Source organism: Clinocottus analis, unplaced genomic scaffold, assembly GCF_023055335.1.
Source record: "Clinocottus analis isolate CAN_PGR_092001 unplaced genomic scaffold, fCliAna1.0.p SCAF_11, whole genome shotgun sequence".
In the NCBI taxonomy this organism is placed as follows: Eukaryota; Metazoa; Chordata; class Actinopteri; order Perciformes; family Cottidae; genus Clinocottus; species Clinocottus analis.
This window is the reverse complement of record NW_027175832.1, coordinates 2,874,112-2,899,851: the sequence shown is the minus strand read 5'-3', so window position 1 is coordinate 2,899,851 and position 25,740 is coordinate 2,874,112. Positions and strand designations below refer to the sequence as shown.

At 41.1% G+C, this 25,740-nt stretch overlaps 1 protein-coding gene across 1 annotated transcript in view; it reads right to left on the bottom strand.

Moving 5' to 3' along the window:
* clstn2a (calsyntenin 2a) overlaps nt 1-25,740 on the bottom strand; it is a 115,728-nt gene that overhangs the window by 2,399 nt on the left and 87,589 nt on the right. The window contains exons 6-15 of the mRNA XM_068568771.1: nt 25,004-25,153; nt 22,210-22,395; nt 21,190-21,447; nt 18,886-19,007; nt 9,284-9,446; nt 4,574-4,740; nt 4,069-4,217; nt 1,246-1,451; nt 891-1,058; nt 500-645 (exon numbers count right to left, since the gene is read on the bottom strand). Coding sequence (XP_068424872.1) covers nt 500-645; nt 891-1,058; nt 1,246-1,451; nt 4,069-4,217; nt 4,574-4,740; nt 9,284-9,446; nt 18,886-19,007; nt 21,190-21,447; nt 22,210-22,395; nt 25,004-25,153 — 1,715 coding nt within the window. The remainder of the gene's footprint in view (nt 1-499; nt 646-890; nt 1,059-1,245; nt 1,452-4,068; nt 4,218-4,573; nt 4,741-9,283; nt 9,447-18,885; nt 19,008-21,189; nt 21,448-22,209; nt 22,396-25,003; nt 25,154-25,740) is intronic.

Below are 25,740 nucleotides of genomic sequence, written 5' to 3'. Positions count from 1 at the left end.
GAGACTCAATAAACAGTGAAGGACATGAAGAGAAGAAGAAAAGTAAAGAAGAGTTGAAATATTCACTCATGGGGACTTGTAGCATCACTTGTAGCATCACTTGTAGCATTAGCATTGCTTAGGAATTATAATATATTATAATCACTATAATCCAACATCCTTGAACAAACACAAGCCGTATACTTTCACATGCACACTCGACACAATTACATTATTTTTTTCTTTTCTTTCTTTTTCTTTGTATATTTCATTTTATGATTGTAATTTTGTAAAAATTTTAATATTATATTGGTGGAGGCTTCAAATAAGCCCAGTTGGCTTTTTGCCTATTCCTGTGATATATATATATATATATATATATATATATATATATATATATATATATATATATATATATATATATATATATATATATATATATATATATATATATATAGATGCAAAAATAAATACAATAAAAAATATAAATAAAATGTCATTTGAAATCCATCAAACTGACCTCCAAGTTGAACTCGTTGCTGGTGTAACGTCCGTTGAGTTCGGAGCAGGTGAGTCTGAACTTCCTCTCGCTCAGAGCGGCCGGTCTCCAGTTCCTGTAGCGCACCTGTCTCAGCGCCTGCTCATAGTGGGCCATGGAGTCCACACCTTGTAACACACAGGAAAACGTGACTACGGTTGCACACTACAGTCTAAAACATGTAATACAGCCCCGTGTGTCAGTGGTAATATGTTATTACAGGAGATTGCAGGGACCTTTACAGCTGTCTAACTCCATACAGCATGCATGTTCATCTTGTTGCTGTAAAAAGGGCAAAGGTGGAAAGGTGGTGCAGTTCATGATGTCTCCCCAGCATAGCGCATTAGAGCTGCACACCATCCCTCTGGCCTACCATATATTGATATTCCAGAGGTGGAGTTGGTGGCGTCCAGGTGTTTTCCTAGCAAGGCACTGTGATGAATCTCCAAACTCTCTCTCTCAGGATTCAGTTCTTCCCCAATTACCAGCACATCACAGTAGTCCAGGTTATGCATCACCTCCATCACGCCTTGTCTGTGAGCTGCATGCATGGACACACAATTACAGGGAAATTGGTGTGCAAATAATGTAGATTTCAAATTTGATATGAGACAAGATTGGAAATATTGCCTCCTATAGCTTAACAGCAATTTGAAAAAACACATTTTCTTCAACATTAGCTGGTCGTGAATGAGAACATCAACAGTGCCAGACTCCTGTCCACTCACATCCACCAAAGCTGTCTCCCTTCATCACTGTGCTGGTGATGTGGAGCTCTTTGAAGGGGGCCACGCCCAGCGGGCCCCGCAGGTCATTGACAGGCCTGACGAGCCGATTAGATCCCGCAATGGTGATCCTCGGTTCACTGGGCGGCAGGACCATAACCACTGACTTGATGTCTGGGATGGAGAGACACGTGTCCTCACCGAAACATCTAACACACACACACACACACAGACGAAGAGAGAGAGATGTCACAGTGGTTAGATCATAGTATTACGACTATATGTCCTGTGTATTTGTGGCATTTTTGTCAGAAATGATCATAAAATGCAGAAAATACACTTCTTGTGACTGAGAAATACAAAAATGTTGTATTCTGGGAGGAGAAATAGTGCCGTACTCTTGGACTTTAGGATGATTGAATGTGTTAAAATCCCCAAAAACTATTTTTCATAAGACTAAATATTCATGACAAAATAAGCAATATATTAAAGTCGAAGTAAAATGATATGAAAAACACCCTCAGTTATTTCTGTTTGTGTTTAACACTGTGTGGGTATGGGTTTGATCAGATTTGATTAAACTAACATAAGATTTTTATTAAAATGTTGCTAAATCCTGATTGATTCACGTGGCTTTACCCTTTGGATCCTGCTCACTTTAAACCAGGAAGAAGAGCAGGATTAAAACACAAGTACACATATCTCTTGTGTACAATACTGCACGGGGGTTTAACCTAACTGTGTCATGTAGGCTCTGATCATACTTACAGAGTTACAAGTGTTCAGGGTCTTTAATTGAATGAGGTTGCTGACCTCTTCTCATACAGGAATAAATCTCCAAAAGGAAAAAATAGCCCATTTGAAAAAAACAAAAAGCTTAAAATAACAAGACAGGTGTTAGCTGTTAAGATCTTGGATTAAGCCAGGCTTGTTAAAAATAAAACACTAAACCCACTGACCCTGTGAGTACTGAAGTGCCAGCACCACTGACCTACTCCGGCTGCTGGTCAGGATTTGTAACACAGAGACGAGACACACGGCCTTTAAACAACACAAAACCTTCAGGACAAATCAAAAATAATTATCAACAATGTGTAATGGGACGACATTTTATCGTTCGGCCTCAGTCACAGACGGCAGATTCAACATATCTGCCGAGTGTAAAGGCGGATCTATCCGTCTTCATCTCGAGGGAAGCCGTGAAGTGTTGTTTCGGAGTTAGACAGCCTGAATTGTTGCTCCCCGAGCTCCCCTCGCTTTATCGACCAGCGCACATCTAAGCTGATTTGACCTGCCTGCGTTTGCTGCTCACCAAATGAACAGGCGCCAGATGGGTGTGGAGACGGAACGACACATGAACTAGAGCTCCAATACACACACAGCATACAACTACACACACACACAGACACAAAGATGCAATCAAGCATATTACATTCAATGTGATGAAGTTGGGAAGAAGGATTTTCCTTGTTAAAGCTACACTGCATTGTGTTTTTTATGATATACAGTTGTAGTACATGCATGGTATAAGTATAGTGAAAGGTATATGCAGTACACACATGTGGCTATATCCTGTGTTTTTTATTATGCAACTGGTAAAATAAATCCAGCTATGCCAGCAGATGCAGGTTAAGGGTTAAGATTTTCATATTTCTTGTGTGTAAAAGATTTTGGCCTAATGACGGCATGAAAGAGCTTATTTACCAAAAAGATTAGTAGCAATCCTTTGACTATCCATTGCAAATGAAGGAAAGACAGACATTTGTATGAATGCGTTGTCGTGTAATTTGATTTTTGAAACAATGTAAACCGGCGGTGCTCAAAATAATGTCCTTCGGACAAATGTTGGACAAACAGACCGACTAATATCTCCTTCCTGGGGAGCGGACAAAGTCAATTCAAATCAAATTAAATCCAGAATCACAGAAAGTAATAAGGAGGAAAAACAGACAGCAAACCAGAGCGTCCTGCGATGGGATCCCAGCAGCCACAACGCTACACATTGCCGGTAATAAAAGAAAGAAACAAAAAGCAAGGACAAGTACACGCTCACAAGATGGAGTTCCCGGCTTAATGTCCTTTAACGGCCAGCTGGTTTGTTTAGTAGTTTAATGGTTTTTACGCTAATGATGCATCCTCTCACTGGGAGTTCTGTGGCTTAAAGACAAAGGCCGACACATCCGACAGAGCCTTCATTTACTGCTTTAAGCCACAAATCTGGCTGTTTGTGGCTCATGTGACTGAAGTTGACCAACTTGTTTCATGTGTTACATACAGCATCATTTCACACGCGTGTTCCAGGGATAGTTAGAGACCTCACACGAGCGGAAAGCTCAAACAGAATACCTGCATAATGTGCTTCATTAGTTTTCACAACAAACACGTGTGTCATACAGAGTTGATAACCCCCCCCCCCCCTCCTCCCACACACACACACACACACACACACACACACACACACACACAAACAAATGGGAGCTGCAGATCTGGGCGCCAACATTAGATTTATACAGTTGAATGGGTTTTCTGCTGTTTCCAGTCGCTAAATTATAAATACCATGTCAGTTTTTGAATTTTTGTGTGTGTGTTTTTTAAATTTTTTTTTACCATTTAGCTGTACATTTCATCAATTCAAATGAAATGACTAGCAGCTTTCTTTAAGGAAGCAAACTGAACATGGACGTTTATATCATTTTATACCGTATCTGTGACGGCAACATGAGTGTCATGGCAACTGTGAAAACATAAAAAGAAATTGATTGTTGGATGTATAAATAAAGTCAGTGTGAGTGAACATGCATTCTCCAAGTACACATGTGCACTTACTGGACGCTGGTGGTGATGTGCAGCCGCCGGAGGCCGGCCGTGGGGAACTGGCGAGAGTTAATGTAGGAGACTTTGGACATGGCCGTGTTGATGCTGTCCAGATCTTCTCCTTCCACCACCAGCACAGACTGGGCGGGGTTAAAATGGAACTGGACACACAAAACAAAATACTATTTGCGCTGAAATAATGTTCCAGTTGAAGCAATCATGTTCATATTGTAGCCCCAAGACATGATGTGTGCCTTGGCTTGATGAGATTCACATCATAGTTAGAGAGTAGCATCCTGGAGACAGGACACGGTGTCTTACATCCTCCAGTGCCGCTAAAGTGGAAGCAGTTATTGCCAATCAAAGGCTGGAGTAAGTGTGTCTGAGGGTGAACTTGTCCACCTACCTTTGTGAGGACCTTAAGATTGAGGACATGTCGGCCAGTCTTCACTTCTTATTAAGTCAATGAGTGTTCTCACATAGATGGATTTACAAAGAGATGTGCGTTTTCACACACCTTAATGTCCTTCGCGAGGCTTTCGAGGGAGTTGATATCGAGGCCTTCCTTGCAGGCCTGCAAACAGGAAATGACCTTCTGGGTTTCAATCCGGCCCGGTCGGATGGTCAGACCGGAGAGGCTGCCATGAAAATACTGGGTGAACCTCGGGGTCCCTACCTCACCACCTACAGGGAGAAAGGGAGAGGAAAGATGTGATATGAGAGGTTTAAGGAGCAGAGGAGATAAGGTATTTTCCTCGTCTGTTTTTTTTTTTTCACCGGCCATATATTCACTTTCCTGTCCTTTCAGATCCTACCACTTACCCTGCAGTAACCCCGGCGCTCCTGCTATTCCCATCACCTAACCTCCTGCCCCCATCTGTTCCCTTTTCTCCATTAGCCCAGTAGCACATATATACTGGCCCACATTAAATACCCGCAATATTGTATACGCTCTGCTCCCGCCTTCAGCAGCCCCTTTTCTCTGACTGCCTCTTGGACTCCTGCTATCGAGCCCCATCCCCTATCGGATAGATTTGCCTCACCCTTCCTGCCTCCCCGGTTATGACTGTGACCTGTTTTTGATCTTGATTAAACCTCAACTTTTTATTTTTCCCTCCTGAGAGTCAAGCTTTTTGGTTTTCAAAACTGTTTTTTTACTGAGCTTTTGCAGGTTGAAAGAGACAACATGTATTATGTATGTTTCCAAGGGAAAAGCACTCACAGTTTCTTCTCTGAATCCTTTTCACGCACCACCCATGTACACATTTACATGCTCATAAATATATATATATATATATATATATATATATATATATGTTATACGGTATATTGTCCTCTTGAAAATACGTTCTCTACAGTATTATTAGTTTTTCTATCAAGCAAAAACCTGAAATAGAATTAGACAACAAAAAAAGGGCACAGAACCTGAAACATTCTTAAAAGTGGGGATTTGATGTTTTCTGTTGAAAATGATAAAAACACAAATTTCTGCATGCAGCAACCTCCGGGTCTGAAAAACAAAAGCAACGCAATTAGCTTCCCAGTGACTGACAGCTCGCTACCGCAGCGTTGTCCGGTCTTGGAGACGTTCTTGGTTCTTCTTTAATGCTATCACGGTGTGTTTTCAGGTCATGAAAGTTAATTGTGACCTTCTGGTGGCCATGAAACGTCTTGGCTGCACCTCCACGTGAAGAAAAATGGCAACGGTCCCGAAACAAGATGAACTCAAGGCTTCAAAGTGGTAGAAAACAAACCAATTTTGGATTCATGCTGAATACATCCACTTCTTATGTACAGTGTGTGACTTAAACCCCACGCAATACAACATTTTAAATATATTCGCTCATCCTCCTGACCGAACCTTATCACAACCAGCTGCAACACAATCCCCTGCTGTTATCCTGAATATCTGGTATGTTCTTCAGTTCCTGAAAGTTGACTAAATCATTTTGTTTCCTGAGGTTACTAACCCACTTACTGGAACACAGCCTGGATGCTCTCCTCCTCTACTGAACTATTCTGTACAGCGAGGCTCAGGGGAGCGGTAGACAGTAACAGCAGATATTACTGTGAACAACAGCTCCAGTAGCAGCCAGCCAGCATGGCGCTGCTGCAGGCAGCTGCCGTCTCAGCTCCATCAATGTGAGTCATAAAGGTATACACGCAGAGCTGAGGGATACGATGCTGTCATAAAGACACTAAACAACTGCCTTCAGCATGCAGAGCAACAGGAGACTTATACTGCTGACTTCACAAACACTGAGGTAATACAGCAGTCATCCGACAGTCTCATAAAAAACTGCTTCAGCTATAGAAGTAATCATAAGCAGATACGTTTCATTATATGAAAAGTGGAAGTAAGGCTGTCTACATCCCACTGCTCCTAAATTGCTATGCAGAGACCAAATTTCATGTATGTTTGTAAAAATATGTACTATAACAAAATGTAATAAAGTTTAAGTCTAAGTTTTTTAAGTGGTATCACCACCCAGGAAGATGGGGGCTAATTGGACGATGGACAAAAGGCAATCCTTGTTCCCAAATTCAGTAAACAATCCACCCAAAGGCCGTTGATTGGTCTGTATTTGATCTGTGTATTCATGAGGGGTGTCTAAAAGCAAAAGTCCTTCTAGTATTTATCATCCCCGTTCCACTAATTGTCCCTGTGCTTTGCTGTAAGAGTTCAAAAAGTCACAACTTGAAGCATTCTCACTCCTTTACATTTATGGAAATATTTAACATCGAGATCACAACCAGAGCCAATTAACCCATTCCCAAAAACAAAGTGTGTGTTGTTGAGCTTTGTTGATAACTGATAACTTCAAGAGCAATTCTGTACCTTCATCATTTGTCACAAGACAATGTTCTATGATGAAAAAAAGAGCTCTTGATCATGTTCTTGTAGAAACACTGAGGCTATTTCTTTGTAGCGGGTTACCATCCTAATGCCTAATGTCAAACATGAGAACTTCAATTAAATAGCAGACTACTAATAATAATAACTAACAATGTATCCATCTTAGAGGAAGTGGTAGAATCACAAACTGCAAGAACTAAGAAAAGCCCCCTTAGAGGCTTTATTTGTGTTTTTCTTGCTACTTGCCCAGGCCTTATTTAAACAAACATGGTAAGCACAGGAGGTGTAAGTAGGACATTTCCTTCACCTCCCTTTCACTCCACATGTGGAAATATTCATCATTATTCTGCTCTTTAGTTTGCTTCTGCGCCGTTGGAAGGTTTTCATCAAGACGATGTCTTTGTGATTCAATGACTGAGTGCAAACTGAAACCTTGGATTGCCTGTATGTAGTTTTTTATAGATTAATAAAAAAAAAGAGAAATGAATGACAGGGGAAGAGGAAGAGGACATATCACATGTGGCACGGCAGGTCTTTCAAAGACATTGATTGACAACTATAATAGTTTTAAGTGAGTCAATTATTATGAATTTATAGTTAAAACGTTCACTTCTAAAGGGAAAAGGAGACACAACATTGTTGTGTTTCTAATTCTAAAGGCTGTATCGGCCATTATCAGTGTGGGTCACTCCAACAGTGGCTTCACCTTGGATATTAAGGGACTTTCCTCATTTCACTGAGTGCTAAAAGGGCACAGTGATCGATAATTTAAAATGTCCTGATGATATATGTTGACTGATGTCTTTTATCATCAACATAAAACTAGCCCAGACTCCTGATGCCGACTCTACGTGTTGATAGTGAGGGATATGTATACTGTAGTCAAAGAGTTGCTTTAAAGATGGACGCCCACTTCCCTGTTACATTACATGAGATCGCAAACACACATTTCCCATCCAAACAGCTTGTTCATAAGAAAAACTGCTTAAGAAAACAACAACCAAACCATTTCATGTCTGCCTTCTTTTCCGCTTTCAGGGCAGTGAAAATACGGTCTGAATGCCTTTCATATCCTATGTCTCATCATTATGTTGTTGATTGTTGGGAAAAGGGGATGGATAAATGAGAGACTCTGAAAGGCAATCTTGCTCGCTAATGGCCTGCAAAGTTATCAGTTGCGGCTTAGTGAAGCTTAAAGCGGCTTCATTGGGATGTAATAGCTGGCAAAGTTGTCCTCCATTCACTCCAGCTAATCCTTCCTTCAGGGCTTTCTCTCACAATCAGAGATTCATGGAAAGAGGCAGAAAGAGAGGCTCGTACGAAGCGACGAAGAAAGTGATGACGACAAAAAGAAAATTGCAATCAGGCGGGGGATGAAAAGAAATTTAAATGGCAACCAAAATGTCATCAGGATTGAAGCTTTGGAGGATGCTAGTGAGCATTATGAGTGTGATTTAGGCAAGCTGCAGAACGGATCACTGCAGTCTAATTTTGCTCTCCTGTAAACCACTTTTTTTTTTGTATAATTATTCCAGCCATAAACAAGGCAGCAGGGTAGCTGTTATTCAATCCAATGTGATCACTGCTCGCTCTCTCTCCCCGCCACTGGAACTGACATGCAGAATTTCCTGTCTGATACCCACTCTGCTCGTGACTCTCCATTTCAAAGAAGAAACACTCGCAGCCCCGGGGCATGAATCTTAATCTCTTTAATTATCTTAACAGAAAGTCTCCTGTTTCCACTCTCTCTCACTCTAAATCTCTCTCTCTCTCTCTCTGTTTGTGCTTCAAATGTCATTTTCAACATCTTCTGGTTGCTGTGCCTTTCTTTTTGTTGATGCTAATTCCCTACTGTAAGTTTCCATCTTTTACAGTACATTTCATTACACCTATGCATGAATCGCCTGCTCCGTTCTCAGTTCTGTTTGCGTAGTAAGATCAAAATACTGCTCTCTTTTAGAAAGTAAGAAAAAGTAAAGCAATTTAGAGTTTTTCTCAAATGTTCTCATTCTTTGTCGATTTGGTTTCCCATCACGCATTTGCAACAGGTGTATGCATCAAAAAACAATAACCAATAAACCGATAACATATCGGAAGAATCAACAGTTTCTTTTAAATGAAACAATAAAGATGTCCGATAGGAATTATAGAACACAACCTCAGGCTCAAAAGGCCGCTGCATATAAAGAAACTGTCAGATTATATATAAAATATAGCTGTAAACGATCCAAACGACACACTTTAAGAGCAGCTGTGTCCCGAGTCTCCTGATTTCAGCATCTTCAGCTGAGGACAAACGTCTGCGTCACTTTAAAGCTGCTGCGAATTTTAGAAAGACACACACACACACACACACACACACACACTGACCTTGCCAACAGGCTCCGACAGTCAACTGTGTGTGAATCTTTGCGGTGTGGATTGGCCAGTCGTCCGTCACCAGGTAGGGTTCATAGGTCACCCCGTCCACAAAGAGTGTGACTGCAGGAAACTCAGCATTGATCACATAATAGTGCCATTCCTTGTCACAGATCTGCAAAGGAGAGATATGTTATGAGGTTACTAAGCCACAGTACTTCTTGCAATGTGTCCACTTCATGCATTAAAATAAGTACATATTCCTGGTTTGCACTTACTCAAAAAATAGGACAGCTTTAAAAAAAATAAATTACTCCGCAAACTACATCTCTTTTCTCGGGGTCTTATTTAGGTTAGGAGCATTTTTCCGTGGAGGATTATATTTATAAGGATACTGTTATGAAGATGATGATGTTTACTTCAAGCACGCAGCCGAAACCCGAAGGCGTATCCTTGAACGCTCGCCGGCTTTCTACCGTAAATGAAAGAGCAATAAATTTCTCTCCTCTGCTACTGAATCATATGCTCCCTGTTGTCAGATTGCTAATGAGGCTCCCGACTAATGAGCTGTTTATTAAAAGCACGCAATGAGTGACAAATATGGCTGCGGAGGACCCGAGTGCCAGGCAACTTTTATTAGCCGTCACAAACTTTTTACATTTATTTTAAGAACTTGTAAGGACAGATTCTGTTCACTCATTTCTCCGCCTGCCTCCACCCGTCACAAACGCTTTCCACCTTTCTTGGCCCGCAAGAACATTTCAACATTTCTGCTTGGATGTCTTTGGGCAACAACTAATGATTATTTTCCTTATTGATCAACCTGCAAAAGACTTCCACGATAAATGGATCAATTGTTTTATCAATAAAATGTCAGAATATATTGAGAAATGCCCATTATAATTTGCCAGGGCTCAACATAAAGCAATATTTGTTCTGTTTTTGCAAATTAGAAGCTGGAACCTTTTGCATGAATGACGGAAACAATTAAATACTAGTTTAAATAAATAATATATTGTGTTTTCCCTGTCTATTTGTGAATTTCTGTGTTCACTGTATGTTGGACGGAAGGTAAAGATGTGATTGATGCACTCGTCTTAGACTTCAGAGCGTTTTCATGACCAGACATCTTGTGCACTTTATACATTTCTAGCACATCTGTTCTCCTTTTCAGGACTGTCCGTATTATTAAGTGCTTTAGTCAAATAAAGTATTGTAATGATGACTTAGACGGCGACATGAATATGATTGACACGTCAGTAAATGGTTGTAGTAAATAAAGTGGTAATAATGGCGAGCTAAATAGTAAATTCATTTGCTGGAAACCAGCCCAAGGTGTAATTTTCTTGGTTCCAATGCAAAGATTTATGTCATATTACATTTCAGGTGTTATACGCTGTGAAAGAGCAGGATAGATGTGCTTCTTTTACATTCTTGACTGGCTCAAAGGATGAATGATACACAAAAGCTCCGCACGGCGTCCCGAAACCCACAACACACGCGTGTGAGAGTGCTATTTGCTGGAGATATTGTCAATTCAAACCACTTAAACTGCAAGTGTACTTCCTTTTTCAAAGATTTTTTTTTTTACAGTTTTAAAGTCTTCGGCAACTCGGTGAAGTGTTGAAGTAGTCCTCGCATTGTTGCTCCTCCTGGTATGACCGTTGCATCTGTTTTTCTGTAATCAGCGTGCTGTGAAGGATTCGGTTGAATTAACTGCAAACAATCAATCTATTTTCACTGGAGAGGAGAATAACTGCTAATTTGAGATGCACAGACAGGAACAGCAAAAAAATGACACAACACTGGATGGATTTCTATTTTGTTCATTTCCACTCTCAAACTCACACACACACACACAAACACAGGTAGTTTATTCAAGCTGTGATGAACTAATGAGGTTAAAACTTGTGTTGGAGCAACCAAGAATCTTCAGGGATGTTTAATTTAGGAAGTACTTTCTCTCCTGTTATGTTTGAAGGGACAGCAAGTCCAGACATTGTAGCGCCCTGTGTTTTCTGAGTGTTTTCTGAGTGTTTTCTGAGTGTTTTCTGTGTGTTTTCTGTGTGTTTTCTGAGTGTTTTCTGTGTGTTTTCTGTGTGTTTTCTGAGTGTTTTCTGAGTGTTTTCTGTGTGTCGTCTCCCTCCTCGTCCTCCCTCCTCGAGTGCCTTCCCCTTGTGATTGTGAAGCCCCGCCCTCGTTGTTTCCACCTGTGTCTCGTTGCCTGTCCTCCTCTTTGTGTATTTAGTGTGTCTTTCCCCTTGTCCGTTGAAGGATTGTCTTCTTTGTCGCCCATGTATGTGCGTCACTTTTGAGCTTTCTCGTGTTTGTTTCCCGTACCAGACTGTATCGTTATGTGTGACCTTTTTTTTTATTATTTTGGCCTCCGCCTGACTTCCCGTTTGCTTCCTCAGCTCGTGAGTCTCTCACACCCGGTCGTATCAGATATATTTGACACAGTATTACTAAGTAAAACAAATTTATCTGAACCTCATTTAAGACCCAGCTTCATCTGGCTGTAACTGCTATGCGTTGGTGCTCAGCAAAATTGGTGGAATATGTATTTATTGTGAAAATCCCAATCTTTTGCAACAGTGTCGGATAAACTTCACTTCAATATTAAGAGCAGAATAAATAAATTAAAGTGTTTAAATGTTTTTCATATTCTTGCGCTGTACAGCTTGAGCTATTCCAAGCAATACAACGAATATAAATGCTGTATTTCTATTTAAAACAAATGTGTAACTAATAAAATATTGTTGGCAAGAACACTAGCCATCTTGTTACACATCAACTTTACTAAATGGCTTGTTGTGTAAACAAGTATGCGCTCGTACCCTAAGTGTAATATGTAATTAAAAGTTCTGAATCCAATCAAGCAATCAATTAGTTTGTGTTGCTGACTGTCCAAACTTGAGAAATGGTACTTGCCCACATACAAATGCTCACAAACCCGCACGCACGCATCATTAGTAGATACCATCATCAGCCGAGGTGCGTTTGTATTCACATTGTTTGTCTGAAGGCACATTAGTGGGAGCATGAAAGTGGTTCGACTCTTCAACAGTGTAACAAGAGTCGAGACAATGAATGCTGAAACTCTGTAATGAGCCGGTGCCCGAGCCGGATGAACGCAATCACCAGAGAAGACCCACAAAACAGAGAGAGAAAGAGGCCACGTCCCTGCTAATGTAAATACATTTCTTACGATATTATTTATCAAACAGATTATTTTGAAAAGTATTTCAACTTGGAGAAAGAGGAAAGACTTCCATCAGGTGTCCTAAATATTAAGATTGAAAGGGTTCAAAGGACCTACTTGTCTATGCGTTGCAGCTGGATGTTGTTTTGAATCCATATCCACTACTTGCACGGCTCCTGGGTCCTTGTATTGTTCAAAATGAGGGTGATTTCTTCTTTTTATCTTCTCTATACTTAATTTGGAGAGAGTGCTTTATACTTCAGATATAGGACTACAGAATAAATAATCCTAATTTCTCAATTACTGCAACCATCTCCAGCTCTTAGCTTGCAGATGCTGCTTGAACCCAACCGTACGCATCCAGATTTCCTTTGTCGAGTATATTACCGTGCAATAGAAATGTTTTATCGCAGAGAATAAAACACCAGAGATAAGATCATCTATCTTGCGGGAATCTGCCCTGCTATATTTACGAGGGGCTATTACATCGGCACAAAAGAAAGAAGATCTTCAGAGCCGATTGCACCTCGAAAAATACGAGAATTTAGGTTGTCACCCAAAGGATCTCTGGCGAACAATTAGGAGCTGCCCGCTTTGCATTCAAACAACTAGAAGGAGAGCAGATCCCCAAATGTTCTCTGGTGCAGAACATAGGTTATAGGATGCAGGTAATAAACTAGATTGGCTTATTGTGCATATTGCTGGTGGGGAACGCAAACACAATACCTTATGCTCGGATAGCAATGGGGGCATTTTGAATCTGCCGACATAAACAGAATAATGAGGACATTCTGCAGGCTGCTGAGAAGTCCTTTAATGGGGTCAAGTTTATTTTGATCCATTGGAGAGGTTCGGGATGGGAGGAGCCTTCTTTATGGATGGATACAAACCATATGCAGTGTAATGATATCAAGATCTATCGTGTGTGACAGTGGCCGCCGAACACAACACTGTTTTCTGATGTGAAGGGTATAACGATGTCGAAGGATGTTCCTTGAGCATTTTTGTTGTTGTCCTCTCCAAACATATTGATTGCTTACTTTCTGTTGATTTAGCATTTCATTTGATGAACTCTGAAGTCTTGTCCGGAGGCGCCATCCCTCCTTTCCTCCTCTTTTCATCATCCTGTTCCATATTCCATTGTCTGAACTACTTTCTTCGGTTTTTCCTCCTCATGTTATCCCCACCTCATCATTTTTTCTTAACTTGCGCCTCTATTCTTTTTTCCCTTTTCATCTCTGTTGCTCCTATTCACATTCCTTGCCTCTCCTCTGCCACTGTTTTAGCACTGCATTATTGATGAAAGTCTATTATCTGTCAGTGTGGTGGTATAATGACACGGATAGTGAAAGAAAGAGGAAAAGAAAAGAAAAAAACAAAAGGAAGGAAAAGAGCTTTGCTACCATTCTCAATACATGTATATATAAAACGCATTGTAATGTGCACACTTACAACACTCACAAGTGTAAGAAATAACATCTCAATGAAGATTAGTACGAGTTCAACTTGAGATCCTAGTATGGTAATAAAGGGAAACTGTCTGAAAGATTTGATTATACATCCTCCAAGTGTTATTATTGGGTTCATACTTGCATGTACGCTCAGTTGTGAGCATTTGTGCACATGCCTCTCTTACGTTTGCACTCCTAATGGCGCCGTGCGACTATGTTCTGCTCCCATTTGTCTTCAGCGTCAAGCAGTCAAAAGTGAAAAAGGAAGCATGTCTGTTTTCTCCGGGTTCCCCTGTTTGCTTGTGCACATTAGCCTTACAGTCAAATCCCTCATTTACACCGAAGTCTTAACAAACTCCTCTTGGTGGAGCTGCATGGAGGCCGTTTGGGACAAAATGTCCGTCCTCGCCCTCCTGCAGCGGCATGCTGTGTGAAGAGAGAGGAATATAGCTGCTGCCCAAAACATCAGTCAAACTCCACAATTCAGTAATGCGAGTTTATAAAATGCACACTTTGCTTAGAAACAAATCTCCCCGAGCTTTAAAGTCAATGCGAAAAGCTTTCTGCGCCTTAAGAGGAGAAAAAATAAAATACTGATATAAGAAACAAGTTGTCGATACAATAGTATACTGACAGTATCATATGACACTCACACATGCCACTCATGTCTGCTGAGTCTATAAGCCCCCTGCCTCTTCCACACACACACGCACACGCACACACACACGCACACACACGCACACACACACACGCACACACACGCTCTAGTCTTACTAGACAACAGCCTGCAAAGACATACATTTAGTGAGATGCATCAGCTCGACGTAGGGGTTACACAGGAAGTGCCTGAAGCAGACAAAGTACAGCTAAGCGCTAAAATGAGGTCATTTGAAAAATAGAAGCGAAAAAAAAAAGAGAAAAATAACTCGGATGTATACGCTGCAGGCAACGCTGAACATCTTCTCTGTTGCTCTTTGTCTTTTTTACTGTTTCACTTTCTAAGAAAAGTGAAACGTGTGTTTCATCACTGCCCATTTGTACAATTTTCTATAATTATTATTATTATTATTATTATACTAATGTTGTGTCATGCTGAGACCTCGTAAGAGTGATTCCTTGAAAACGGTATCAATCTTTCCTAAAACAATGTCACTTTTTGCCTTGACCTTTAAAGACGTACTCTAACGTCTTTGTTATATTGATTACAGCATTTTTAGGAATTATGCACATTGTTGAATTACAAATAACTGAAACTGAAGTGAAACATTCATTAGTAGGTCTCGAGTGTTTGAGGTAGAACTAAATCACTCTTTGAAGAGGAACTTCAATCTCTCCTGGTATATATACAACAAACAGGCAGGGAAGGAACACACACACACACACACACACACACACACACACACACACACACACACACACACCTTCCAATTAATCTCCTCGGAAACAAAGGGAGGCTTCTAATCAACACCCAACAAGCCGTGGCACAGCAAGCGTGGTATCAGCGGTCCGATAAGGCAAATTATTGTCGATGCTGTGGAGACGAGTAATGAGTGAGATTTTTTTGTAAAACTCCAACATTCAGTTCTGACAATTGAACTCTGTCATCAGAGATAAATATCGGGGTCTGCGGTATAATTGGCAAAATTGGAAAATCCATCCGTGATTCACAGCGCATGATCCACCCCGACAGGAGAACAGCTATCTTGGACCGCTGTGAAACAACTGCCAACACAAATGATCTGTGGCTCTCGGCTAATGTTTCTGAAAGCTCATATCTGAGAAAACTGAGAAAAATACTGTTTATTGTCTCAACTCTGATACTTCTGTTTGCATATATTTGTGCCTTCTTACTCTATAAGTACCCTTCTGGAAGTAAGTACAACCTTATCTGTAGGGGTTTAAATCAACGGCACATCACAAACACACTCGTCCTTTATCTCACAATGTTGTGCAATCTTAGAAAGCAGTTCAAACTTGAACCGTAGGTATAAGGAAGCCTGAATTATGGCTTCGTCTTTATCCCCTTTTCTCCCTCGCCTCTGCTTTGTGTGACTTTGTTTGCCCAATTCCTACCATCTTTGGCTTACAGTACAATAGAAGAATGAATCTTGACATGCAAAGGACTTTTTGACTGAGTGAATATCTTTTGAACAGCTGGATTGAACCGATAGGCTTACCATGCTCAAGTGTCTAGAGAGGAGAGATCCACCCCTTCCTCTATTACACAGGTTGAGAAAGAGGAAGGACAATAAGCATCGTAGGTGTGTGAGTGTACCTCACAAATACACTCAAAGATAGGTTTGTGCTTGTAGACTCTGTGTGTGTGTGTGTGTGTGTGTGTGTGTGAGTTTCTGTCAGATGTGGCATTCCTTCAACGTGTTCGATCGACATGGAGAATGGACGCCTCTAGCTCTCAACCTCTTTTTTTTTATCAAGCTTCCTTTCATCCCTCTCTGCCCCTCCCCTCTCAGGGTGAGAATTGCAAAATCAATAGCGCTAAATGGAGTTGCAGCGGAAGCCATTGAGTGTCCCTTCTAAGTGCTGGAGGAACAAGGAGAGTAAGAAGCAGCTGCGACACCCCGCAGTTACCTTTTCTCCTTCCACTCTCTACCCACCACATTCATTTTTCAGCAGTCTCTACTCTCTGAGCTTGTCCTCATTATTAACTTCAAGGCAGTAGTAGCTTATACGCTTAAATCACCTTTTCCTCAGTATAAGTATTGATATGACATTGAAATGGTTCCAGTAGCACAGTAATACAGCGTATAAGATAACAGGCTGGTCTCATCCAGAATTTGTAGCAATAACTACAATATATTAGACATGTAATCTTTCTAAAATCACTCAAGGGACATAGATGGGTCCATCAAACGGCAATATTTCAGCCAGGAGACTGCAATTTGATCCCCATGTGGAACAAAGCGTCAATATCATAGACCGTATGAGTGGATCTCGTCATCGTGACATCACCCATTGGTTTGTGGACTGTCTAGAGTCCGCCATCTTTTGGTAACCCATGAACACAAGTGACCATATTTGGGATCCGGAGAAGGGACGTAGTGACGCCGGATAGAGTATGTCCACCCTAAAGCACACTATTTATGATCTGATCTACTCGACACTACATCAACATGTTATATCATGCCATAGCGTTTCAATGTCTCAGAATATTTAGCAGGAAATATACAGTGCCATCAAAAAAAAATCCCACAATGGAACAAAAAACGAGTGCATGGCACTAGCAAGCCCCTAATGCAATGCCCTTTATAGAGGAGATGCTTGAATCACAGTCATACAACACAATAGTATACCTGTGGCAGTATAGACTCACTACAGAGTGAACTGTTGAGTGTCTATCAGTAGGGAGTAGTGGATGAGTGACATTAATGTCTGTTTTTCTCGAGACTCCCAGCGTCAACAATTGTGCACCGATGATGTCATTCCTCTCATGTACCTCCTGTGTTTCACACCGGTGTTATATGTAACGAGAGTCTCTGCACAAGTGACTTGTACTGGTGAGTAACTCATCACATATTCTCTTTGACTGCACTGCTGCTTCCTCCGTGGTCCTTCGCAAGATCCAAACAAAGGAGCAAATGGGATACCCGGGAGAACGAGAGGGAGAGAAAGAGAGAGAGAGAGAGAGAGAATAAGAGGAAGAGAGACTGAAATAGAACTGAGGCTTGAGGTTGTTTGCTTGTTTGCTAAGAAAAGTCAGCAGTCTGCTACTTGGCTGCCCTTTTCTTTGTCACAACCACCTTCATGGGCCTCGGGAGAAAAGAACACTGGCCTGAGAAAAACACTTTTCCATCTACCTTTGACCTAGAACAAACAACCACCTGGTTGGAAGGTACACAACAGCACAGATGCCTGGGAAACACATTGGGATGGTTGCGTGCTGACAAGAAGAGACAAACAAAGCCATGCAAGAAAATAACAAAATGTGAAATAAAAAGCATGGTCACACACAACAAGCATGATGAGCTTTTAATCTGCTTCGTGAGCAAAAACTCCAAAGAGTTTGCTTTGATTACGAAGCATTTTGTAATAACCAGCATGAAGTGGACATATGCTGTGTGACTAGAGAAAACTATTCGATTTACATCAACCATTTCGCTGGGGATAGTCTGTGGAAAGGGGAGATTCCCACGCAAGAGGTCATTGGCTCATGAATATCATCTATTCTGCAGGGATTTCTGTTTCTACAGGCGGATCTCTCTGCTCGGTGAACTATAGAGACTTGACGCCCTTCAGCCGGATGATTCTCATTCAAGCGTCCACCTTACTGATGTGACTCACACTCCACAGTCACCGGTCTGACCCGGCATCTTTTTTTTTTTTTAACAAAAACAGACTTCACTGAGGACTAAAACCTCAAATGCGTATCTTCATATTCTGTTAAAATACCTGCCTGCTGTGCATAATGTCCTCTGAAATGCAAGGGTCATTTACAATACACCATTGTGTACATCTGGAGGATAATTAACAGGAGGGAAAGCGCTGTACTATTACATACATCTCTCTCTAGCTGAAGCAATTTCATGTGGTGCCATCCCATTGAAAGGCTTTCTGCAGGACTGAAACAGTTACCGGCAACTGCAAATTAGTTCAACAACTCTCCAAAAGCAGATAATAGAGATCTGCTGCTGGGTGAGCTATTACCCATAACTAAACAGATTTTCTACTTTGGGTCTATGCCTATGTATGCGTGTGTGTGTGTGTGTGTGTGTGTGTGTGTGTGTGTGTGTGTGCGTACATGAGATAAAAGTATCTTCCACCCTCTTATCTCCCTCAGCGAGGAGAAGAAAGTGATGGAGGGCCTCTGGTAATTAGAATAGAGAGCCTCTCCTTTCACCACACAAATAATGGTAGCCCCCTTCACCTGCTGTGGAAAAATCACCACGACTCTACACTCGCCCCGAAATTGGACACAGACGAGCTCACGCAGACACACTTCTCACCTGCTCCAGTTTCCAGTGGAACTCGGCAGGTCTGAAAGTGTCGACCCGAGTGAAGTCTCTCCTGAGCAGGAACACCAGGCGGCAGTTGTGGACGTACAGCGAGTAATGGTGGCGGTTCATTTCTGCAACGGGGAAGATCAACAAACGTGCATTGCTCACACGGAGACTTGAAACATCTGCTCTTTTTTAAAATTTTCTTATTGATTTTCTTTCTGGAGCCGTCCAAGGAAAAAAAAAAAAAGTCATCCAGCACAGCTGTGCGAAAAAACTAAACTATTTTCAGCGACCTCAGATGGGGAGATCAAAACACAGCTGTCATCATGACCGAAAGTAGAGTAACAGAGTGCATGCTGCTGCTGCTGCTATGTCTCTTTTTTTGATTATCGACTGGTGTCTGTGTAAAATGGCAATAAAAAGGTAAATCCCACATGCTCCACTTTCATAAATGAATGGGCTTGAGGTGGGATGAGATATAAGGCGTGCAACATATTCTCCTCTAAATACAATTTCACAGAAACAGGTGTTTGTCATTTCCGACCCACATAGCAGTTCAACACAATGTCAAAGCAATGTTGTGAAAATGTAGGATCATTCAGTTTGTAATAATAAAGTTAATACGCCTTATCATTTTAGCAATTGTGAAAATAGTGTTTACATTGATTTCTTTTACCATTTCTCTTTTGATCATTTTATTATTATCATGCATCGTCTCGTCTGTACTCATAATTCTGCTAAAGTCTGTCACAGTGTGAACTCTTGGACGCAGATATACAAATTAAGAGATGATAGATTTAGATGAAGGAATGTCTGTATAAATAAGTCTACATTTGACCTTCTGACAACACATTATTTGATATATAACTGACACATTTCTGTCAAGATGCAAGGCTTTACCGTTAAGATAAATGCTCTTTAAGAACTCAACCTAGTGTGGAATTTCCCCGGAAAAATCACATTTTTATATCAAAAATGCAATCATCTTTTATTCCTGAAAAACAAAACATGCTTACATAAGCTAGTACCAACCTATTTCAAGCAATTATTTTATGACATCCATCAATAAATGGGCGACTTTCAGTAAGAAGGGAGATGTGTGGAGCCTCAGTCCTCTGTAGCTGTGCATCGTGCTTCCCGCTAAGCCCTCCCCTCCCTCCTACATGTTATGGCTCCAATCAGATTCCTCCTGTAACTGTACACTGCTGAAATATTCTGTTTTCACTGGGGAATACTCACAGTACAGCAGCTAAAGACACTGCAACATCTATTTCACTGGGAATAATAACTATTAACCCAGTTATGCTTTCTCTATCTCCCATCTTTGACGTCACCAGACTCAGGCAGACGAATGTTTGAGCATAAAATATTTGAGCATTTTCCCCACACGCACTACTGGTGATCTGGCCTTCACACTGAGCCTTCTGCTGCCGTTCACATCCTTCAGCCAAAAAAAGTTGCAATAAGAAAAATTGGTTTCTAAGATTCTGATGGTTTAACACAAACCACTTTGCAGTTTTGTTCTACAAGATCAGACCACACATTTCGGAAAGCTAATAAGCCATCTGTGGGACTATTGTGAGAGCATGCAATGTGCAGATGGCTTGCCTAATTACACAGTTCAGGCAGCTCAGTTCAGCTATGCAGCGGGGACATCTTTAAAGTTTCAAAGACACTGGCCATTGTGGGCTTCAGCTTTAGCTTATCTGCCTTGTTATTTTGTTAATCATGTTATGCTCATCTTTTTTTTCTAATGCTGAGGAAACTAGGAAATCAAAGAGTGGTAAAAAAAATAATAAAAAGACGTAAGAATCAAGTAGTTTTTAGTACAGTCGCCACTCGCTGTAACGCGGTTCACCTTTCGCGGACTTGCGGTCAGAGGACCTCGGAGATTGATCATGAAAATTAAATTTGTTAAACATGTTTGGGCTTATTTTTTTAAATCCGGAAAAGTTTGAACTTTGAGAGTGTTTAACTAAGAGAGAAATGTGAGAAAATGTTAATGCCTGTCTGAGAAAAGTGTATAAAGTGTGTGGTTAGGGGTTTTACGGCCTTAAAACATGTATAATAATGGTAAAAAATAAAGCTGATTACTTCGCAGATTTCGTCTATTGCGGGTTATTTTTAGAACGAATCCCCCGCGATAAACGAGGCACCTCTGTACTCCTGAAGTAGAGCATACTAACTATAGGACAATGCATGTAAACTCAATGACAATTTGTCATCTAAACATCAATTTTCACTCTCGATGATGTTCGACGATGTAAATGTACTTAATAAGATTGAGCATTGGATACGTAGTTTCCTCACCAGTCTTGTCAGAGTTGCACAGCAAGGTTTCCTTCTCCGCTCTGAGTCCCGCACTGGGCCCGTGTTTCATCCACGTCGCGATGGTGAACTGGTCTGTCAGGTTTTGGGGCACCACGTGATCTGGAACATTAGCAGCCTGATGTCCGTCGAATCTGTAGATGAGGTCGCTGTCGCGGCTGCTGTCAGTCAGCAGAGAGGCCGTCCAGTTTGTGGAAGGGCTGGGGGCAGGAAGGAGGTCAGTGCTGCCTGATGCTGCACCTGGATGTGTCAATCACATGATACAACACCGTCAAGGTGCCTCTGCACAGAGGAGCAACCTGCAGGGAAACTGGGTCTCTGGGTATTTTTCTTTTTCCTTCCCAGAAGTCAACATACATCAGTTTAAGTTGTTGTTTGTGCATGTCAGAATGAACATTTTGTAATCTGATATTACTGGCTCATGTCACACAACACGGTTACTACCTGAAACTACTTCCATAAAACATACTTTTGCCACCATGTATCGTGTACTCGATCAACGTCATGCTAGCCCTGTAGCGTATTCCCCTCACTCGTTTTAATTCTGATGAGGAAACGTGTTGAAAATGACCATTATGCACACAAATCTTTAGTTTTTTCAGGAAAAAAATAAATAATTCTAATTACTGAATATGAATATTCAGTGTGTACAGTATTACACAGTGCTGTCTACTGTCTGCTACAGTGCAAACCCATGGGAGGCCAACATGAGGAGGTCACAGTATGGGATGGCATTTGGGAATTTAATTTAAAATAAAACAATTAATTCAAATTAGTCTCGAGGATTGAAATAGCACAGCAGCGATTGGCATATTAATAAACTGCTGAGGCTAAGATGTCAAGAAGTAATTTCTTCTTTGAATAAAATTGTTCCTCGTCCGTCATTATTATTACTACCCTTTGCTCTCTCATCGTCCCTGAGTCTTAAATAGTACCTCGCTATTTCAAATAATGCCTTTTCTTCCTTCTTCTTCTTCTTCTTCTTCTTCTCTCCCTACTTACCACAGAGTTTTTGCAGAGACTTCTCAGAGTACGTTTCCCGATCGCAGCCCTTCCCGATGTGGTTGGTCTGCAGCTCTAGCATCACCTTCGCACTCGACAGAGGACCGCCACATGTTTCTATGTGCATCTTGGGAAACAGCTGCCTGCTGCCGGTCCCGGGCTCGTAGTCCACCCGCTTGTTCCAACCTTTCAGAAGCAAAATCTGTTTGTTTTTATGGATCAAGTGTTTTATTTAATGTCAGTAATGTTAAAAAGTGCAGGGGACCTGGTATCACATAGGAAACAATGGGTGAAAGAAATCTAAAAGAAGAAGAGATATATTACACATTGAGCCATTGTTAATATATGTGAACTGATACCTGACGTCTATATCAGTCTCACCTCTTCAGATTTAATATCTGGTCTGAGATCTCATATTCAGTTTATTTCTAAAATAGCATTCGACTGAGACGGATCTTCTCTCAGGTTAGTACTTTCACTAATGTTATTTTCACACACACTGGGGCATCTGAGCGTTATTTCCTTGTTGGTTGTGGTTTCATTGTGGTGTGATAACAAAGTTTACTATTTCTACCCATCATGATAAATCTGTTCAACCGGTCTCCAGCAATTCTTCACCAAACTTTGTACTTCACATATTTCAAGTGACAGACGCAACTATTTTAGTATATTTACATATTTAAATACTGTTTACTGTAGGAATCACATCTACGTCTTGTTGCCAACACCGCTGTCTTTTCTGTTGTTACAGCTGTCTGCAGAAGTGTAGGAAATAATGTTCATGTTTTTCTGTATTTGTTGCATAATGAGCATGTGCGTCTTGAATAAAGGACAGCTATCCACATGAGTTTGAGCTTTTCTCAGGGATTTCTTGCCCGGTGTCAAGTCAAAGGAGACTGAAGGGGCTGGTAACACGGCAGGCCTGGTGGGAAGAGGTGCTGGCCTCCTTGTAGCTGTCAGTCCTGCTGCCAGGTGTTACACTTTCATTACCTTTGAATCGCATTGGTAAGAGGAATTCACAAGAATGAGTGTTTGTGTGTGTAGGCGGACACGTGGACACTCTTTTCCAAGCCTACAGAATATGATATCATGTCTCCTGAGACAAAAAGAGAAACAAACTGCCACCCGGTAGGCGAGGAGGAGTGAAAGGTGAGATGGAGCGGTTGTGTAGAAAAGACTTGATGTTTTATCATCAAGGCATGGAGCTGCTGATGGTTACTGATTTTACAGTACAGCCTTTTTTTATGAACCAAATCGCAAATATTCATGCAACAATAATGAGGATGTTAGCAACGTAGTGTTCCTTTGTGATTGTCTCCGTGTCGATATCTGGATCTGCACATTTCCTTTCTACTCCCGCAATATTTCTTCGCCTACTGCGCCAAAACCAGTGGCTCCTCTGGTGTCCATGAAGATGACATTTACTTCAAGTTGAATGTCATTTCAGACAACTTTCTCAACACTAAACTCCCTCTCTCTCTCTCTCTCTCTCTGCACCCCCTCTGTGATGTGCACTGACATTTCCCTCTGTGAGTGTCCCCGAAGCCTAAACAACTGGCATTCACATCATTTTCAGTAAGTGCTCTCTTTGCACTAATGGATCTTTTCAGTGACAATAGGCTTGGCCAGATGTAATTTATCCTCTGAATTATCTTGTCTTGTCATAACACACAATTATAGGATTCCAATAGACATGCCGCGAGATATGTCAGCATGTGAGTTTGCATCTAAAGGGCATCTTTTACTCAACCAGCATGTACACTTATACCACGGCTATGCAAATTATAATATGTTGTTCTAGTCAAGAGTCGGGTCTACTCTGAACCGAAGCCATTGAAAATGTTATTTAAAAAAAAAGGATGCAGAACATTGGCGAACATCACGGTTAGAGCAATCAATCATCTTTTTTCGGTCAAGATACATACGAGTAATGGATCAATCATTTTAATGCAGTATGATTGTCCTTATTATTGCAAACAGACACATCTCACTCCATGCCACAAAGTATGTACATATACATTAGTTGTACCTCTCTCTCCTTTCTCAAGTATAATTTTGTTCATGAATAAACAAGACTTGTTTTGTATGATCCTCGGCTCAGTTGCTCTCGGAGCTTTATAATAAAAATATGAGAATGAATGAAACTGTGCAGGGGGATTTGGTCGTGGATTTAAACAGCACTACTTCCTGTTGCATGTGCTTTTATGTGATGAAGCACAGCTTTTCAGTAGACTGGGGATTTCTAACTGAAGAATGTAAAACAATAACCATCACCTCTGTCCTTCACTACAAGTTTATTTCTCTCTCTCCTCCCCTGAGTTGCCTGTTCATTCAACTTTTTGTTGATCTCTTTCTTCCTCCTTTTCCCCCCCTCTTATCTCTCTCTGGCTCCCTCTTTCATTCCTGTGTGAGCTTGACTCCTGAGATGCTGTCAGCGCTGACAGGTGAAGCAGCGAGGGAGACGGGCTGGCTCGAATGCCAAGCTGCTAGCATGTTTAAGAAGGGAAAAAAACACACACACTCCAGTCAACTTTCTCTCTGGAGGTTTTTTGTTCAGGTCTTCTGATTTCCTCGAGAGACGTTCACTCTAAAATGAGATTTGAATTCCCTGGAGGGAAAGGATATGCTAAAATGCTGCACCATTTTGGTAGTATTGCTTTACATTTAAGTTTCTTTAAACCTTTTTATCAGCGCACTGTACTCTAGCAAAGTAATACGCACATTCATGTCAGTTATTACAAGGGGAATTAATGCATTTTGAAAATATTTCAGTCGTCGTTTCTTTATCTCTGACCTTGCCATCCGGGTTTGCAGACGGGCTTGACATCAATATGCACAGCCACGTCCTCCTTTGCTCTCTTCTGACCGCAGTCAAAGGCCGTCACCATAATCTTGTAGCTCTGCTGCTTGTCGTAGCTCAGCCGCTCTGTGTTGCGGATGTTTCCTAAAGGACACAAATACAAAGAGGAAATACAATTCACTGATAGAGGGAAGAGTGGTTGTGCTTATTTGACGATAATAAAGCAAGAAACACTTTCCACTGAGCGGTAATTTAAACTAACTTTGCCTCAAAAAAGCAAAGTGCTGATTGAAAATGTGTTGTATTTCTTGAAGCAGCGTCAACAACCAATAAGAATAACTATCTAATCTTCTCTCATGCTGTCGGGTTTCGAAACGTTAGTATTACATTGAGACCGTATCAAAAGCAGTTAAAACACAACCACAGCCACATTTAAAATAACTCCAAGTAGCACACAGTAATGTTATCATAAGAGTGAAAGTAACTCAGGTCGTCGTAGAAATTGTAATTGTTGCAATGAATATAATTTAGTCCCGAAAGGGTCGTGACTTCATATAACCGGAGCACTGATTGTTCTTTGTAGACTGTTGACCTATTTCACAGGACTTGCTCGAGCATGTTAGCTTTGCAGTATGAGATTCTGCGAGCTGGTTTTATGTTTTTTAAGTTTAACCTTTTGGAAACCGTGCGCAAAAATCCTCCCGCTCCCATTTTAAGTCCTATCATGCCCC